The 19,621-nt window shown below is 40.0% G+C and overlaps 1 protein-coding gene across 7 annotated transcripts in view; it reads left to right on the plus strand.

The window, feature by feature from the left end:
• The window catches only part of VEPH1 (ventricular zone expressed PH domain containing 1), a 246,439-nt gene that overhangs the window by 121,445 nt on the left and 105,373 nt on the right, over positions 1 to 19,621 (plus strand). For 6 of the 7 annotated variants that reach the window (XM_009201463.4, XM_009201468.4, XM_003894911.5 and 3 more), the window contains 2 exons: positions 2,146 to 2,366; positions 18,897 to 19,106. In XM_009201463.4, coding sequence (XP_009199727.2) covers positions 2,146 to 2,366; positions 18,897 to 19,106 — 431 coding nt within the window. Of the gene's footprint in view, positions 1 to 2,145; positions 2,367 to 3,590; positions 3,866 to 18,896; positions 19,107 to 19,621 lie in introns of those variants that run through there. The other variant, XM_017955763.3, reaches the window with a different exon arrangement.

The raw sequence follows: 19,621 nt of genomic DNA on the forward strand, positions 1-19,621 counted from the left end.
GGAACTTCACTACTTAAATTTGTTCTGTACTAAATATTTATTGTAAAGCACAGAATTCCTTTGTAACAACATGCTTTATAAGGTCATATTTTGATATCTAAGATTTTCTTAAATCAGTAAATTGAGACACACACACACTGGGTGTAGAATCCACAAGCTCAATTTTGGGCCAGGATGATGATTGATGAATAAGAAGTAGCTCCTTTAGAAGACTTGACTGGCACATGTAACCATTAGGAAATTATAAATAAAAGGTGGGGGGGATTGTGTGTTCTTTAAAAGCAAGGGCATCCTTTCATTCACCTTTGTTATCTGGAGTCTCATAAAAGCATATTATAGGCATGCCATACCTATTTGGTGATTAAATAAAATCATGAGTAAGCAAATGATCAAATGCAATTAAGTACTAAAAAGATTTTTGGCTAGATATGGTGGTTCACGCCTGTAATCCTAGCATTTTGGGAGGCCGAGGCAGGAGGATTACTCGAGCCCAGGAGTTCGATACCAGCCTGGGCAACATAGTGAGATCCTGAAATAAAAAAAATAGCCAAGTGTGGTGGCACACGCCTGTGGTGCACCTACATAGGAGACTGAGGCAGCAGTATAGCTTGAGCCCAGGAGGTAAAGGCTGCAGTGAGCCATGATCACACCTCTGCACTACAGCCTGGTCAACAGAGTGAGACTCTGTCTCAAAAAGATACTAAAATAAAAGAAAATTTTAAGATTTTTAAAGAGTCTATAATGCAGTAAAAATTTACACAGAAGGAGTCACTGGAGACAGCCGCGTGGAAGAGTTGCACCTTGTAGGAAATTAAGGCTTCAAATGCTAGAACAAAGGGTAAATAGGAATTCCTAACAAGGAGAGTAATTTAGATCTGTGCACCAATCGGTTAGAAGGACTGTGAGCAGCAACCTCCAATATATATTTATTTATATTTATACATATGTTCCACTACATTAACAAGAAAAAAATTTAGACATACACAAAAATAAGATTTTAAAAGAAAAGTTAAAGATGAAATAAGTAATATTTTAAATTGTTATTTATTAATGGTATATCATTATTTCTATTGGGCATAAATCTACATTTCCAATAACCTTTTCAATAATTTTGAATATTGAATTTTATGGCTAACTTCCAGTCATATCAGATTGGATCACATTGCCTCAAAATATGGCTAATGAGGAATTTTAATAGGTATAAGAGATGTGTCAGCTAAGCCATTTTCTTATTTGCTCATGCCTACATTATTCATATTGTCCTTAATCCTCTGTTCTTTGAAGGAACTTAAATGACTTGTGAAAGTTAGCTTGGTTAAAGCTAGATAATAGAATCTACACAATCGGCCAAGCACATAAAAACTGTAATACACTGAAAGATGCTTAAAGTTAACAAGTCAGCGAGAAAACCTGTGGCAAAGAAATCAACCTAGCACACTAGTGGAATATGCAGCCATCACCCGACAGATGGGTTGAGTGTGCCAGGGTCAAGGCTCACTTTAAGACCATGGACCACACCTGCCCCATGCAGGTGGAGTTAGCAGTTCACATAGTTGTGAAAGGTGCATGTGTGGGGTCCGATCATTTATGATGGTTGAGATATTTTGACCTGGAAAGATAGGTTAATGAGAATATTTGCATATTAGTCTGTCCTGGAAATCAGGAACAAATTAAAAACCTCAAAGAAGCAGATTCAGAGGAACTATGAATGAAACCTATTATTCAACTTGGGCTAGCTCCCTGAGTGTCAACTCCCTATAGAATCTGCTGCTCATGGGACTCTGATTTTTTTTTTTTTTTTTCTGACACTGTCTCCCTCTGTTTCCCAGGCTGGAGTGCAGCGGCACTATCTTGGCTCATTGCACCGTATGCCTCCTGGGTTCAAGCAATTCTCATGCCTCAGCCTCCCGAGTAGCTGGGATTATAGGCATGTGCCACCACGCCCAGCTAATTTTTTGTATTTTTAGTTGAGACGGGGTTTTGCCATGTTGACCAGGCTGGTTGCAAACTCCTGTTCTCGATCAGGAGTTCCAAGCCATCCACTCACCTCAGCCTTCCAAAGTGCTGGGATTACAGGTGTGAGCTACCGTGCCTGGATGATTTTCTTTTAAAAGATAAACCTATTTTCTTCATTGTTTTTGGCAGGAGAGAGCCAGGAGCTGCCTGACATACCTGGTGAGCCAACTGGCCAACATGGAGCATTCATTTCACCATATTCTCCTGCTGGAGATTAAAGGCATCACCGACACCTTCTCCTCAATCTTGGGCCCTCAGAGCAGAGACATCTTCCGCATGAGCAACAGCTTCACCGCCATTGCTAAACTCCTTACCCGACAACTGGAAAATGCAAAGGCTGGAAGTGGCAGGTGAGCAAGAGCTTCTGTGTACCTCAGGGAGCTGCTGTGCACCTGTGGAGGTAGAATGCAGACAGCTAAGCCTTTCTAACTGCCAAAGGAAGCTAAAACCTGTATCTCAACAGAGAATAATATCTGTACAAATTATGGCACTTGCCAGAATCTTTCTTCTAAATATGTGAAAACAAGAATGTAACAAAACAATAAAAAGGTTCACAAAATATGGTAAAGGAATAAGAACATAGTACAAGGAATATTTTATAGCACCCATTTATTTACTCAACAAATTTAACAATTTAAGTTGTCATACTGAATAATTTAACATAGCTTACTGCGTACCAGGAAGCTAGACACATATAGAGAGATAATAACATGTTCCTTGTATTCAAGAAGCTCACTGACTAGTATGAGATAAATATTTAAGTGCATAATGGGAGAATGGCAGAATGGCGGAAAGCTTATGCTTATCAACATGGGTTCAAGAGGCATGGAAAATACAGAGATGGAGTATCTACTTCTGTATCAAAGGGAGAGGGGTGGAAATCTGATATCAGAAGAGGTTCCCCTGAAGAGGTGATATTTTGAACCAAGTAGCGAAAGATGACCAGATTTCACCAGGCTGTCTTTCGGGCAGCATTTGAAAAAGCACTTTCTGGAAACAGAAGTCATTTTGTATGACTAGGGTTATGTCACAAGGAAAATAACATTAGGAGTGCTAATGAAGTGGTAGGCAGGGACCAGAGGATGACAGGCTCAACAGAGTGGACTAAGGAGTTCAACTTTACCCTCTAAGCAGTGAGGAGTGATTGTGGAGCTTTGTACATGGCAGGGTACAATCAGTCCAGATTTCAGGAAGCCCATCCTGGCCCCAGTGCAGAGGATGTCTCAGGAAGAGGCAGATGAGCCAGATCAAATGAGGGAAGAGCAGAAAAGTGTGCATAGGTGTTGACCATGAGGAAATTATTGACGATTGATGTGAGGAAGCTGCCATTGGTGTGGCTAGCAGAAAACAGGGTGATGGGGGTTGCAGAGAGAGAGTACACAATGCACAAACTGGCCTTTTAAAGAAGCTTGTCTTTGGAAAAAATATGCAAGGCCATGCAAGATTGAGGGAGGGGTTTTATTTGTTTTGCTATGTTTTGAATAGAGAGAAACTTAAAAAGCTTTATGACCTTTAGGAGTTACAAAAGCCCTTTAAGTATGTAATCTCATTTGATCTTCATGACCATTCTACAGGCAAGAAGGACAGATGTCACTTACTCCTACTTTATAGAAGAAGAAACAGAGGCTCAGATACTGGTTAAATATATTCCCAATGTTACACAATGACTAAGTGACAGAGGATGGACTCGACCGCATCTCCATAATTCAGATCACAGGCAATGGAAGGTGCACAGTTATGGAGGAGGGTGGGGCCATTTGCGACTAATGTCAAATTCTGTGGGGGTTTTTTGGAATAACAAATGATGCATGCCATTTCCAGTGTGAAACAAGAATTCCATGAGAAGTCATCTTGATAGAGTAGTGAGCATTTAGTCATTTGGGTCCACTTTATGTTCATCATGGTGTAGAGCCTGGAGGTCCTAAGAGACATAAGGTACTATCCTTACCATCAAGAGTCACAGTCAGAGGATGTGATGTGCATGGAGAAAAAGGAATGCACTCTCCAGCAGCCAGGGAGTCGAATATTTCACAGAGAAGGTAAAATTTAAGTTCATTTCCTATTTATTATCTTCCACGTGCCAAGCATTTCTCTAAACACTAGGTCAAGTTGCACAGAATGAATGAAAATTCCTCAGATAGGGTAGAAAGGACACCACAAACAAACAACCAAAAATAAATAGCACATGCCAAGATACAAGGGCTTAATAGTATGTGCTCAGACTAAGGAAAGACAATTTGTTCAGTAGGGCAAGAAAGTAAGTTGAAAAGTTAGGTCAGAGGCAGATTATCAGAGGCCTTACATGCTGTGTTAGAAGCAAGGGTTTGTTCTGTAAGCAACATGTAAACTTGAAAAGATTTTACTCCAGAGAATGATCACAGCTCTTAGCACAGGAATTAGCAGATAGTAAGCACTCAAATATTTTCACCAAATGAATAGGTAAATCAGGAGTAACTAACATCATAAAGCATTGAATTAATTTGACTGGAGCACCCAGCTGGCAAGAGACAAACTGAGAGGTCTAGACAAAATGATGAGAGCCTAAGAAGTCAGGGCAGATCATTATAGTAGAGAACACAAAATTACGAGGAACTGATCACCTATTGGAGGTGGAGTAAGAAGAGGGTAGTGGATGAACACCCAGAGATATGTCGCTTAAGTGATTGCACAGAAATGGAGATGATACTGATAACCAAGAAAGGAGGTTGCAGGAGGGAAGCCAACCTGGAACGGCCTCTTAGCCCCTGCACAGAGAACATAATCTGACCAATAGTGTCATCAAAGTCAATAACTATTCACAGAGGTAGAGTCATTGTAAATGTCCTTTTCTTTCAACACAATGGGTTTGATCGAGCATATAAAAATGTGTTGTCACCTCATTTGATATACAGATGCCTATTAGAAGAGTTTCTTAACCTTGGTATTGTTGATATTTGGGCTAGACTGAGTTGTAAGGCTGCCATATGCATTATGGAATATTCACCAGCAGTGCTGGCCGCTACCCACTAGATGATAGAAGAAGCACCCCCTTTCAATTGTGACAACCAAAAATGTCTCCAGGTTTTGCTAAATGTCCCTGAGGAAACAAAAACCTCCCCCACTTGAGAATCACTACTATATACATATACCATTCAAAAATAGCATTTTCATAGACCCATAAGTTAACTGGCAATAACCTAAACACGTGGCAGCATCCAGGAGAATCAAGACCAGCATCATTAAAAAGATTTGCCATTTATATGCACCCACAAAGTCGCTGTTGGACAATTTTAATGATGTGGTTTTAGAAATTTGGTTTACAGTCTCTGCAGCTGGTGTCTGTGGGAGCCATTCTGTGCTGTATGCACAGCTGAACTGTGTGTGTCTTCTCCAAGCCATGGCTGAGATGTGCCATGAGTGAAAGTTTGAGCCCATGTCCTGGCCAGTGCTCTCCTATTCTCTATTGTCCCTATGGACACAAGGTTTCAAGAGGCCAGTTGACATTTCTGAGATTATATATGTGAAAATCTTTACATAAAGAGAAAAAAATATTATATAAGGGTGTTACTTAGGCATCTTAACAGGAAAATCCATTTTTAATAAGTAGGCCTGTATTAGTCCATTTTCATACTGTTGTAAAGAACTGGCTGAGACTGGGTAATTTATAAAGTCAAGAGTTCGGCATGGCTGGGAAACCTCAGGAAACTTACAATCATGGAAGAAGGCAAAGGGGAAACAAGACACCATCTTCACAAGGCAGCAAGAGGTGCCAAGCAAAGCGGGAAGAGCCCCTTATAAAACCATCAGCTCTCATGAGAACTCACTCACTATCACGAGAACAGCATGGGGGAAACTACCCCCATGATTCAATTACCTCCACCTGGTCTCTCCCTTGACACATGGGGATTATGGGGATTACAATTCCAGATGAGATTTGGGTGGGGACACAAAGCCTAACCATGTCAAGCCCAACTCAATTAGCAATGAACAATTTCCCCAAGAAAAGAATTTAGGAGATATGTAGATAGGAAGAAAAAATAAGGTCCTACTTGAAAATATGAGTCTGCATATATGAGAATGCATTTAAAATATTTTAAAACTATTTTTCTGAGGTTAGAGGGCAGGAGAGTCGGAAACAAAGAAAGAGCAAAATGAAATATAAAGAGATGAAAAGGTCACCACTCACCTCATACCACTACTGCCATCATCCCCCACCTCAACCTCTCTCAACTGAAAATACTTCTCTCAGTTCAACCCTCATTGTCAATCTTCTTCTAATTGACTGTAATTATTCAGTGGGAATCTCTAAACCCTCGTGTGGACAGCCAGTCTTTTGTCTGAATGGCTCATCCTCTCTGGGATGGTTGTTAAGGCTTCTCTCCCAACATCTTTTCCTTGAATACCCTTCATTGTGACCATTTAACTTCAGTCATTTTAATCTCTGCCCTCAAAGCAGAAAGGTCTACACTTTTGTCGAAAGCATGCAGCAAAATCTGATCCTTACAATTAAAGGGGAAATGAATAAGTGAAGAGAGCTTGAAAGAAAATTAAAGATGATAAAATTCAAAACAGATGTCATCTAATTTACAAAGCTGACACATAGCCCAGCAGGCCAGATTTTAGACTTCAGGCCAAAACTACAAGATTATCAAAAGAAAAACAATTAGCATCCTAGAGAGAATGAAAAACTGAAGCAGACAGGAGCCTTTCTTGTGCCAAATGACTGAATAAATTGAGTGAGTTTTGTTAGAAGCACCAGGTGAGCCCACTTGCACTTTTCCTGCTCCTGTTTTAGAAAGAATGTTTATATGTAAATAATAAACCAACAGAGGCTAAATAACAGGACAGCCAAGCAAAGCATTTATATTTTTTAAATTAATTCTGCAGAAGCAAAAGTGTACAAGAGCTATTATGCATTGAAAAGGAGAAGGTGTCAGGTTGGAGAAGAGATCTATACCTTTCAATACCATGCAAGTCCTAGCTACCCCTAAACATCAAGCTGTTTGTCTGCCAGGGCCCAGTTGAAGCTGGAGAGGGAGAGGGTGAGCTCTGGGCACCTCTGTAACTGACTGAGCCGAGCAGTGGAGTGATCATTGCCTAGAAGATGCCTTTGCCAAATGAATGTGGCGCCAGGGAGGCTGCTATAATCAGGCACCATCAGAATGGGGGCAATTTGTCACAGGTGGTCTTAGTAGGCGGTTACGCTCAGGCCCCAGTTGGGGATGGAAACTTTGAGGGATGGAATTTGTGGAAAGAAAGCAGCAGTGGGAGATAAATTTGAGGAATGAAAAAAGATAGGGAGAGAGGATGATGATGGCAAAAAGCAGAAGGGGAGACCTGAGGAAAAAGGAGAAAGGGTCCTGACGCAGGCCTGGGGCAGAGGAGGGTGAAGGAAGGTTACAGTTCTCTCAGATCCAGCCTGCAAACTGCAGTCAAAGCCATGAAAGTCATGGGGGAAAAAAAGAAGTTTTTTTTGTAAGAAAAGTTTAAGACAAAGTGTGTGATTAAAGCTTCTCCAATCGTTTGGCTTAATTACATGAATGTTGCATTTTTTTGTTGTTGTTTTGGTGGTGATGGTAGTAGTGATTATGAGATTTTATGTTTGCTCTTCACTTTAAGAATCAGGCCTGAAAACAGAAAGGGATAATAAAAGCTAAATTATAGTCAAAACTGACTGAATAGGTGTAAATCTGACTTTGGTATAAGTGAAAAGAGATGACACAAAGGAGGGAAGGAAATAAAACAATAGCACATGCGAGAGAATGAAGGGAAAATACGGTAAGTCGACTATTTTCACAGAAAAATGACTCCAGGAAATCTGTCTTCCTTGGAGTGGCTCCAGAATTCCATTTATCCCACATTCCATGCAATGAACATCAAAGAAACGGAGCACAGCAAAGAGACACATTTGATGTATTGTGTGGCCCTAATGTATACTCAAGTAACACTGCCTGTAAAGAACCCCTTCAACTACGAGGCTCTTTGCAACCTGTCATTCCAGAGTTCCCATCTTGACATCCTGGGAGTCACATCAGAACCTAACTCTGCTGAAATAACAATAATGCACATGCTTAGACATCATTTCCCCAAGACATTGTCCGAGACCTTGAAAGTAATGGCTCTTCACTGAGTCCACAACACAAATTTCAGAAAACAGGGGGCCAAGTTCTTCTCTGCAACTCTGCAAAAAATTCTGCATATGTAGGCCTGATCAAGCTTTAAACCAGCTCTTACCACACGGTAGATCCTGTGCTAGGGGCTTTCACCTCTGATATATTGTTTAATCCTCACAACAAAAAAGTCTTTTCATATGCATCAGGATAATAGAAACTTCATATTAGGGCATAATAGGGTAAACCTTTCAGACAAACAAGAACAAAGTAAAATTCTTGCTGAGTCCATGGTAATTCCTGGAGGGTCAATAATACAAATGCCCAGACATCAGTTCATTAAGTTTCTTTTAATTTCTTCTTTTAATCTGGTCCAATGAATCTCAAATTTCAGTGTGGATGAGAGTTACTGTGTTCATAGTATTACATGGATAATTCAAAAGAATTTTAAAGGAATGTCAAGGGTAACTTTTGCCTATTCCTCCCCAAACTGGTACCCCACTAACTTTTACCATCGCCTTCTAGAATGCCCTCTTTGTGCCTCTCTTCCCATTGAAGGCTGGCATTCAGAACCAAGACTCCAGTTTGCTACTACTTCTCCATGAGGCCTTTTCCACCCACCATCACACATAGTGATCTGTACTTTCCTCTGAGCTCCCACAGCTCATACAACCTCTCTACCTCCCAGCACATGCCATCCTGCCCTGGAGTATTAGGTGTCCTTCTGTGTCCCTCTACTCTTCCACAAACTTGAAGAGCTAATATTCACACCCTATGCTCTATGGAAGGAAAAATAAGATCTTATAAGTGTTTACAAGAACTTCCACATTTTTAGGTAAGACATGTTTGTACAAAGAAAAACTGATTCTTTGAAAGCAGCTGTTGGTTCAGGGAAGGTACATGAGTCAGTTCAGAACCATAATTAAAAACATGTGACATTCTGGTCAGCGTTGCCCCTGCTTAGGAAAAGCTGACTGTAATTTTGCACCACCAAGGTAAATTTTAAGAATGAAACAAGAGTTTTGATAAGAAACGAGTAAATCTTTTCAATCTAGAGAGGTCTATGGTGGTCACTTGTATAAAAAGAAAACCATAACAGCCATTTGTGGCAATAACAATAGCTGTGGCTGTTGTTACTTCTCTGCGCATGGAAAAGGAAGGAAAGGCTTCGGTTTTGGGCCCCTCTTCTTACTGAAGAGGTTAAGTCTGACATGTGGTACCATTTATGTTCCATCTGTTGTTCATTTACTCCACCAGTTGTCCTCCCTTAACGCAGCATTTAGGGTGACGTGAAGGTCTTTAAAGGTATTTCAGGAATTCGTCTATCAGCAAGACATGTAGCTAGGAGACACTGTTATCAGCTTTGGAGACAATGAAGCACGTCCAGGGAGTGTGAGATCTCAGACAGGCTGGCTCTGCCATGGAAGGACACAGTAGGGTAGAGACTCGGGCAGCCCCAGTACGGAGTGTGGGCAATTTAATATCAGCTTCATGGGGAAGCAGGTCCATTTTCTGTAACATAGCAATGTTCAAAACACAAGGCACACAAGAAAAGAAAGCTTTTCATCAGGCACCCATGCCCTGGCTTCCCATTTCAAGCAAGACAGAGAACACCAAAATTCTAGCCTAGGGAAAGAGGAAAAAGGGTGTTTGTGGGAGAAGAGGTAAGAGGACCTTGACCCTCTACAACCCACGTGAGAGGAGTGACAGGGTGCCAGCTGGTGCTCAGACGCTTCTTCCTGGATCCTGATGACCTAGCTATTTGCTATTTTGGTTCCCCAAATGCTCCCTGTTCCTTTTTAGTATCTGTCATAATTGAACTTTAAAGTTGCCATTTGCATGACATTTTCTGAGTTTTGAACACCTTTTTAGTTTGTGTTAAAAGAGGGTGCCAAAATTCATTTTTCCAATCAATACGAAGGGTTGTTCCAGTGACTATATATCAACTCTATTCTGGTGTCTACTTCCCACAGAATGTTATTCAGAGATATCAGAGTGTAATAACTCTTCTTGGTTACCATGCTAGATCACCAATGCCCTAATATGTATTACGTATTCCTGGGGTAGATTCAGATGTAACCTGAACCACACCTATTTAGAGGAAGTGTGGAGAGTAGAGTGTTAAGTGTGAGCTCTGGAGGCAAACAGTTGGATTTAATGTTGGTGTAACTAAGTGACCTTCAGTATGCTTCAGTTGCCTCATCTGTAAATGGAGTTACTAATAGGGCCAGCCTCACTTGATTGTGTGAGAAGCAATTCATGTACCAGATTTAGAACAGTGAAGACTATACATAGAAAGCCCTCTGTAAATGTTAATGAGTAGCATTAGCACATTTTTACAGGTGTGTATTATAATAGGTGATGGCATATCCACTAGACCAGTGTCCATCTGCAAACTGTTTCTTATCAGACTACAATGAAGCGATTGCAGATATTAAAAATAAGAAAATAAGAAGTTGGAACTTTTATAGCAATTTAACATTGCTGTAATATCCAAATACCTGATCAGTAGACATTGTATGTCTTGTTTTATTCATTGCATTTGTCTAGTAATTTATTTTTGCTATTTTTACAAAAATACTGATCTGTGAAATGAAAATTTAAGATAAATAATTCTTTACTACAGTGAGTTACTGTATTAAATGTTGGATGCAGCTGGACCCAGACTAAGCCTGGGAACTCTCTTTAATACTTAATATTTTGTTCCCTAAACTTTCTTCTGGGACAGAAAGGAAAGAGATTTAATAAATGAAAGGTGATGAACACACACCATTGTGACCATGGTTGAGATACAGCAACTCTAAGATGGGTTACAGCTGAGGAAAAATGGTTCTTAATATTATTCATATTCATCATAAAGCAAAAGGTAGGCTTTTCATTAGTTGGCAACCTGAAGGTTGTTAACTAAACTTTGCTGTAGGTAAGGGCTGAATTCTAGGTAGACTAGGAATTGAATCACAGAATTTTATGTAGGAGTTCTAGCCCCAGCTCAGTTATTGATGTGTTTTTGATTAATTATCTCCCTCCATTTCTGGGTAACTATGCTTCTATCAATTAAAATTGGGTTACAGTATCATATTTGAGATGAAGACTACGAGAAGATGTATCAAATAGGAAAATTTTAACCATTTTTCCTGCTCTTCCAGTGTCAAATGCCAGGAGTGACAATGTCTTAGCTATTTAATCCTCATGGCCAGACCCTGTTGCTTGCTCCTGTGCCCAGACAATAAAGTCAGCCTAGACAAAGAGCACATTGCCTTGCAGGTCTCCCTCTTGATTCACAGTGCTTTGATGATATTCCTACTCTACATTTTTTACAGTCCTTTATAATTTACAAAGTGATTTTGTAGCTCGTGTTATATCTGGGTGGCAGTTCATTAGGATGGGGCAGCCTTCTTCTGTTAAGGCTACTGCTCACCCGATATGCCCAGTCGTCTCAGGAATCTAAAGATTTGGGGTCCATCTGAACCAGTATCTGTCAGCAGCAAAACCCGAAAAGGCACCTTTACCTCGGATTGCATCCCCAAAAGGATAAAAGGCAAAGCCCACCAACTCCAAATAATCCATAGATTAAGTCTTACCTTACTACAGAATTAGTGAAACCCTCAGCAGCCTTGCTTGAGGAAAAAGGCCTCTGCCCTGGTCTGCTTCAGATTCTCTTATTTCTTGTCTGGGCCATTGCTTCTCAAAATTCGAATGTGTCACTGGATACCTGGGGACCGTATGAAAGTGCACATTCTGATTTGGTAGATTTGGGATCAGAGCCTGAGATTCTATATTTCTGACAGCTCCAAGGTGATGCTGATGCCGCTGGTCCAGGGATCTCACTTTGAGTAGCAAAAGCAGGGGCTTTGCACTTTTTACTGATCCCTTTTCTGTGTCTCATTCTCTCCCATGTTGGTTAAATAACTGAAAAGTGAGCAAATGACTGGGCATCTGAATTAGAAGTGTCACTTGCTTGTATCATGGCTTTCATATTTTCATTCTAATTTCAGGAAATTCTCTTTGTCTGCAGTTGCTCAGAATTCATATTTGAAGTACAGGGAATTTTAAAAATTGGCTATTTCTATATCCCATTTCTTGTATGCTCACGGAGTAGGAGAGTCCCTCTCTTTTAGTACACACTGTTTAAGATACTGCAGTAAGAGGAGAGATTTTATAGTCCTCCCTGGCTTTGAGCAGGAAAAGCATATCTTCCAGGATTGGTACCAATTGCACAAGCCTCCTTTTTTCAGTGTCAAATGTCCACATTAAGCAGCAGCCACTCAGGGTTTTACCATGCCTTGAATTTTTCATGCCCATTCTATATGAGCAACACTGTTAAATCCATTATCTTACATAATGCTTTCAGCAATCTGATGATGTAATGTCAATCCCATCTTTATATAGCAAAAATAAAACTTAGAGTCCTTAAGAGTTTTATAGCATCACTAATAAACATGAAATTGGAGTCATGAACCTAAACTTTTCCCCATAAGATCATGTTCAGTCAATTTCCCCCACAACTGTCTCCTTTTGAAAACTCTTTTAAAATTTTGTGTGAATGAAGTAAACCATGGAGTTATTTCAGTTTAGCAGAGTTCTACCATTGGCATGATCACATTCTGATCCCCACATAACTAGGTACCTGCCCATCTCTGCTTTTGCCCACTGAGCAGGTCAGAGGCAGAATAGATACCAAGAACTGAGTCTTATTGTTGGTCGTTTCCCTTAACATTCCAGCTTAGGTGTTCCAGCACCATTATTTATTGGAGTCCCAAAACAGATGCTAGCACTGTGAAGCTGGGGGATCTTCTCTATGATGATTCATGACCCAAGAGATCACTGAAGAGTAAGGAACATAGCATTCTAAGAATTTAGGACTCCAATATGGATTTAGTCCATTGCGTTCTCCTACTTCTCCTTTAACAAGCTTAACTCTGCAGGAGTACATATCCTGGACATGGAATTGTAAGCCAAGATCATCAAACATTAACTAATATTATTTTTCTTTGATTTGAGGAGCCAGGAAGAGAGGCTGCCAATCTTTCCACCCCTGCCAGCTTTATAGTCTCATCTCCCGGCTTAGTGAGAGCAGCCAGCAGCCCAAGGGCCAATTTGTTTCCAAGGGGAGTCCCCGTTCACACAAGAGGGAGGTAATTAGGCCTCCCCCTGGGAATCCCTAGAGGTACTTTTAAAAACTTTACTTTGGCAACAGAGACCAGAAACTGTTCAGACTGGAAATTATCTGAGCCTCTTGTAACGTGGCGTGTTGAGTTAAGGCCAAGTTAATATTTAGGGGATTATAGAACTCTGGCAAAGATTTCTGTAAAATTACCTCTGGGGTCAAAAGTGACAAATGGAAAAGAAATAACAACCCCCTGCGTGAGCCCAACCCACTGGCCCCTGCTGCCACCACTCTACAAGTAAACACATACAGGACCCATGGTTCTGCCAGCACTTTCACATTTGTGATGTGTTTCCTTGCTCTAGAAGGGAAGCAGAAGTTTATCTCAGGAAAAGATCTTTGTTTTTGAACTTTTTGTTCAAAAACTTTGTTTCGATCAAAATACTTCTATCTTTTTATATTAAATTTTAAAAGCAACAGGAAAAGAAGTAAAAGAGAAGGAATGTTTATGATAAACCCAAACCCTCTATCTACCATTTCCTGACCTTCCAATTTATTGGAATTGAAGTTTGTCCTACCTCCCTGCCAGCAAAGTTCTGTGGCATGCCCAGGTGGACTGATGGCCAGAAACAGAAGTTCCCTTTGATCCATCTGGAGACCTTGGCTGCCTCCATGACTTCATTACCACCCCAGTCCACTGACTTCTGTGCTCTACAAATCTAAATCAGAAGAGAAAGCATTCTGTGCAGAAGAGAAAGTCTTTGTGGTGAGAATTCTCATCAGCCTTAGATCTAGAAAGAATTTCTTTATCCCAGACATTCTATTGTTGCTTCTTCATTCTTCATATTTGTTCCCTTGCAAATTACTCTTTTTGCCTCTACTCTTGCTCCCTGCTTCTCTCCACATTTCATGTTTACCAAATAGCACTGTGCCACCCCCAAACCCTGAAGGGCCAGGAGGAGTGGCCAGTCTCTCATGGGTATCTGGTAGACCTCAGGAGGTTTCTGTTTGTTGTTGTTGTTGTTGTTGCTATTTGTTTGTTTTGTTTTTTTGTGTTTTGTGGTGGTGGTGGTTGTTTGGAGGTGGGTGGCAGGCTGACTTCAGACAACAATGTGGTCTCAGTTCACTTATTCTACAGAAATTCCAGGTCCTTTGTGCCAAGCACTGTGCCAGACCAGATGAGCTGTACAGGTCCCTGCCCACAGGGCAGCAGAGACTTAGCCCAGAGTTGCCTTGCCAAATCTAACAAATAAAAATACAGGATACCCAGTTGAATTTCGGTTAAAGAACAAATAATTCCTTAGTAGTTTTTAGTATAATAACTGTAGTAAAGTATAATATATCTTTAGTACATTTCACTAGGGACATACCTACACTTAAAAATACTAATTGTTGGCCAGGCGCGGTGGCTCATGCCTGTAATCCCAGCACTTTGGGAGGCCGAGGCGGGCAGATCACGAGGTCAGGAGATTGAGACCTTCCTGGCTAACATGGTGAAACCCTGTCTCTACGAATACAAAAACAAAATTAGCTGGACGTGGTGATGGATACCTGTAGTCCCAGCTACTCAGGAGGCTGAGGCAGGAGAATGGTGTGAACCAGGGAGGCGGAGCTTGCAGTGAGCCGAGATCGCGCCACTGCACTCCAGCCTGGGTGACAGAGTGTGACTCAATCTCAAAAAAAAAAAAAAAAAAAAAAAAGTATTGTTTATCTGAAATTCAGATTTGACTGGGTGTCCTGTTTTTTCACTGAGAACCCTACCCTTGAGACACCCAACCTGCCCTCTTGGGGTCAGTGAGTGTCATGCCAAGCATCTCATCAGGGTAATGCTATAAAGCAACTTGAACGTGAAGGAAGGCTGCTTCCAACTACTAAAGCTCTGATGCATCCAGGCTGCGGAGCTTACTAACCAACATCTGGTCACTGGAGACACAGGCAGGGAAAGGGGCCTAAGTGGCCATCCCCTCCTACAGCCTGACAGTAATAAAATCTAACGTGGGATGACTGCTTGTTATGTGCTAGGAACACTGCTTCATGTTGGTTCTGTCATTTAATCATTCTGCCAACCCCATGAGTTAAGTACGGTTATTATCCCCATTTTATAGATGGTGAAATTGATATATTGAGTGCAACAAATAAAAGAAGGATCTCCATGAGTATGAAACTTTTTTAAGAATAAAAGCTGATCCAATAAAATTATCTTAGGACATTTTCTATAATCTATGAAATTTGAAGTTTTTTTTAAGAAAATGTGATTATTGTAGCTGATATAACCCAGAGCTTTAGACAGAAAGAAAAAAAATTATAAATTAATGAGAAATTTTCCTCTAACAATTCATATGTTTTGAGGTTTAAAAATGTGTATAGTCAGGTACCGTGACACACACCTGTAGTCCCCACTACTCAGGAGGCTGAGATAGGAGAACTGCTAGGGCCCAGATGTTTGAGGCCAGCCTGGGCAACATAGCAAGACCCCCATCTCTAAAAACTTAAAAATTAAAACATTAAAACATTTGTATAATGCTCAATATCTAATACTTACATTTTGGATTACAAGTTATGCTTTACAAGTTTTTAAGTTTTAATGACCCCAGCTATAGCAATATTTGAAATAAAGGTATCTTTTAATTTTGAAATGTGACTAGGTTCTATGGAACCGGAGAAATATTTTAGTTTCATGACTACACATTAACTAATGTGGATAGAAAATAAATACTCCCCAAAATTTCTTGTGTGGAGTGAGTCCATTAGATTTTTTTAAATTAACCTTGGCAATCATCATGGTTTGTAAAATATCGTCTAGAGATAACATTATCTTGGTTTCATTTGTAATGGGAGTAAACATTTAGGATCTTCCGGCTAAAAGATGTCAAAGCCTCCCATCTATTTGACTGTAGCCAATATCATATATATGTCAGAAAGAAAAACATTTTCAAGCTTAGCCTCTATTCCCACATACTGATTCTTGCAATCTACCAATGTATATTTCATTTATGCATGGTATGGGTAGATAAAAATTATGTAAAGTCATAGAAAACTTATAAAATTATGTAAGAAAAATGGTTTTAAATTGTGTCAGTAACCTCTTATTAAACAATAAACAATTGCCTGGTTACCTGAAAGATGCTGGTTCCCACTTTGAACCATCAGCAGCTGTCCCTGGGCTGGACCTACAGGTGAATTCTGACCACTGAGGGCCCATAATCATGAACCCTCCCTCAACGCCAGGACTGCTCTCCTCTCTGGGCCAGCCAGAAAAACTTCACCATCCAACCCTGCCAACGCACCTTCACCAGTGTCCACCGCAGATATAGGTGCCAGAATGGGTAGATTGTAACTGAAAAAATTAGTTACCAGCCCTTCTGCATTGCTTTTTCCTAAAAAGCAGTTTTTGTTTTTGTTTTTTTGTTGTTGTTGTTGTTCTTGTGCTTGTTTGTTTGTTGGTTGGTTGGTTGTTGTTGTTGTTTTTGACACAGAGTTTCGCTCTTGTCACCCAGGCTGGAGTGCAATGGTGCGATCTCGGCTCACTACAACCTCCGCCCCCAGGTTCAATTGATTCTCCTCCCTCAGCCTCCCAATTAGCTGGGATTACAGGTGCCTGCCACCACACCCAGCTAATTTTTGTATTTTTAGTAGAGACGGGGTTTCACCATGTTGAGCAGGCTGGTCTCGAACTCCTGACCTTAAGTGATCCACCCACCTCAGCCTCCCAAAGTGTTGGGATTTCAGGCGTGAGCCACCGTGCCTGGCAGTGCTTTCTTTCTTTTTTTTTTTTTCTAAGTATGTTTTTCCTCTCACTCTCATTCAGGTATTATGCCAGGTTCACTTTGGCCCTTAGGGAAAAATGTTTGAAGAAGCTAAGATTTTTGTGTAAGTCTGGGCCCTTTCCTCAAAGTCTTGGAAAAATACTAAAGACGGCCAAGTAAATACACACAGACAAATCAACAAAATCATTAGACCATCTTGGTGAATATATTTCTAGGGATTATTATGTACTGTAATAAAAAATAAATATTTTGCCTCCATGCCGAGTTCATGGCATACAGCTCCTAAACCCTCAGTATCTCAGATTGATGGGTGTCTTTTATATGCTAATGAGATGACTGGTGGCAGGGACCCCTAGATTTCTTGAGAATTGGGGCTGGTCACTGGAAAGACCAAGGCATGATTACATTGTTGGAACTTTCAGCCCCATTCTCTATCTTACCCTATAACTCACCCACCCCCAGTCTCTGGGGAGGGGAGAGGGACTGAAGATTGAGTTAACCACCAATGATAATCATTTAATCAATCACGCCTGAATAATGAAACCATCCTAGTAACCCCTAAAATTCCAAGAACTTCCAGATTGGTGAACACATTGAGGTGCTGGGAGGACAGCACACCTAGAAAGGGCACAGAAGCTCTGAGCCCCTTCTCCCATACCTTGCTCTGTGCATCTCTCCTACTGGGGTGTTTCTGAGTTGTATCCTTTCTAATAAATCCAATAATAATAAGTTAAAGTGTTTTCCTGAGTCCTATGAGTCATTCCAGTGAATTATTGAACCATGGAGGTGGGGCAGTGCTGGAACCTTTGTAGCCCAGCTGAACAGAAGTGTGAGTAAGCTGGGGACCCCATACTTCTCACTGGCATCTGAACTGGGGGCAGTCTGTGGAATCTCGGCTTTATTCCAGGTCATCAGTATTAGGATTGAATTGAACTGTAGGACACCCAGTTGGTGTCTAGAGGGTTGGAGAATTAGTTGGTATGAGAAAAAAACCCACACATTGTGTGTCAAAAGTGTGGTAAGTAAATAATTCCTTTTATCTTTTTTTTTTTTTTTTGAGAAAAGAATTAATACTAACACCATGTGTTATAAAAATGGATAGTGGTTGTTGAATAAAAATTAAAATACCTGTAGGCCAGCTCAATATGAGAAGATAAATAAGGGAAGATAAATGCATGCTACTTTCATATAATTACTCAGCACCTCAGTGAACATCAGAAAGCTATTTCTGCAGTTTATTTGTAGGTGCTTATCCTAGCTAACGCACTGTTAGCCCTCAGAGGAAATCCAAAATTATACCACACATGGCCCCTGCTCTAAAGGAAGTAATTTTAATGACCCACAAAGTGGTTTATAAACCCTGCTATAAAAGATACTTGGGTCTACATTAATATCATTTCATAGAAAACCTCTTCCTTCCAACATCTTAAAATTCAGAAAGATATTTCTTGCTATACTGATTTTTTAAAAATTAACAAAACCATGAGTTTATGCAGTCCATGTGAAATGTTCCTATTCTGTAATTTCAGGAGAAACATATCAGCACATGTAAATTTTTTAGAAAATATCTGGCACACATTTCATGTGAAAGCCATACATTGGAAGAATTTCTAGAAAAGAATATGGTACATGAGCATAAAAACTGCTTTTTATTCTTTGAACCCTTAAAAAAGCATTTTTAATACAATGTTCACATAAACACCGCTGTTTCTAAACTTCTGGCAGAACAATCTGTAGAAAGAATTTCAAAGACCTATGCCTGTAGTAGATATTCAGTAAATACTTGTTAAATGACTAATGAAAAAATTTATTAGGCAAAGTTTTCGCTTCTGAGTGAGAGGCAGTTAAATAGAGAATAACACTGTTCTGAAGAGTATATATGACCAACATCTAATGCAATGATTTCTATTCCTTTAGGAGAAAAATCAGCACTGAAATTGAATTCCCTGAGAAACTGGAAGAAACAAAGCTCATAGTAGCTGAAAATGAAGACCATGAAAAACTCCAAGTTAAAATCCAGGCTTTTGAAGACAAGATAAATGCAGACAGCAATACCCTTGGCTCTATCAGAAGATATAGTCTGGGCCAAGTTTCTAAAGAAGAAAGAAAAAACATTAGATTTAACAGGTATAACTCTTGTTTGGTTTGTTTTTTAAATTATACACTTAATATCAGCTATTAGCTTTGTTATCACTCTGTTACGGGGTGTTTTTTATATATCTTCTGCCTATAGCCACCTGAAGTGCTGTCCTTACATGAATGAAATGTTATCCACAATGCTCTCATTATCCAAAGAAGTTCACTATTTTAAATGGGTACTATGAATGGAAAAAAAACCTATTGCTTAATTTTTAAAGCAATTCTTAAATATAAGTATGCCATATGGAAAATACCGTCTCTTGATTTCTGATGAAAAATCAAAAGCAAAGGTAGACAACGATGAAAAATATGCAAGTCTATCATTTTGCAGCCAGTTTTGCCATGAAATTGATTTTTAAACCTTTGTGTTTGGAGGTGACCTAGATTTTCAAAGGTTTGGTTTATTACATCATTTGTTGGTGATGTACATTTATCAGGGCCATTAATAGTTTCACACTCCAGAGGAAGTAACTTTTTGTCCCAATATTATTATTATTTCTTTT

This window comes from Papio anubis, chromosome 2, assembly GCF_008728515.1.
Source record: "Papio anubis isolate 15944 chromosome 2, Panubis1.0, whole genome shotgun sequence".
NCBI lineage: Eukaryota > Metazoa > Chordata > Mammalia > Primates > Cercopithecidae > Papio > Papio anubis.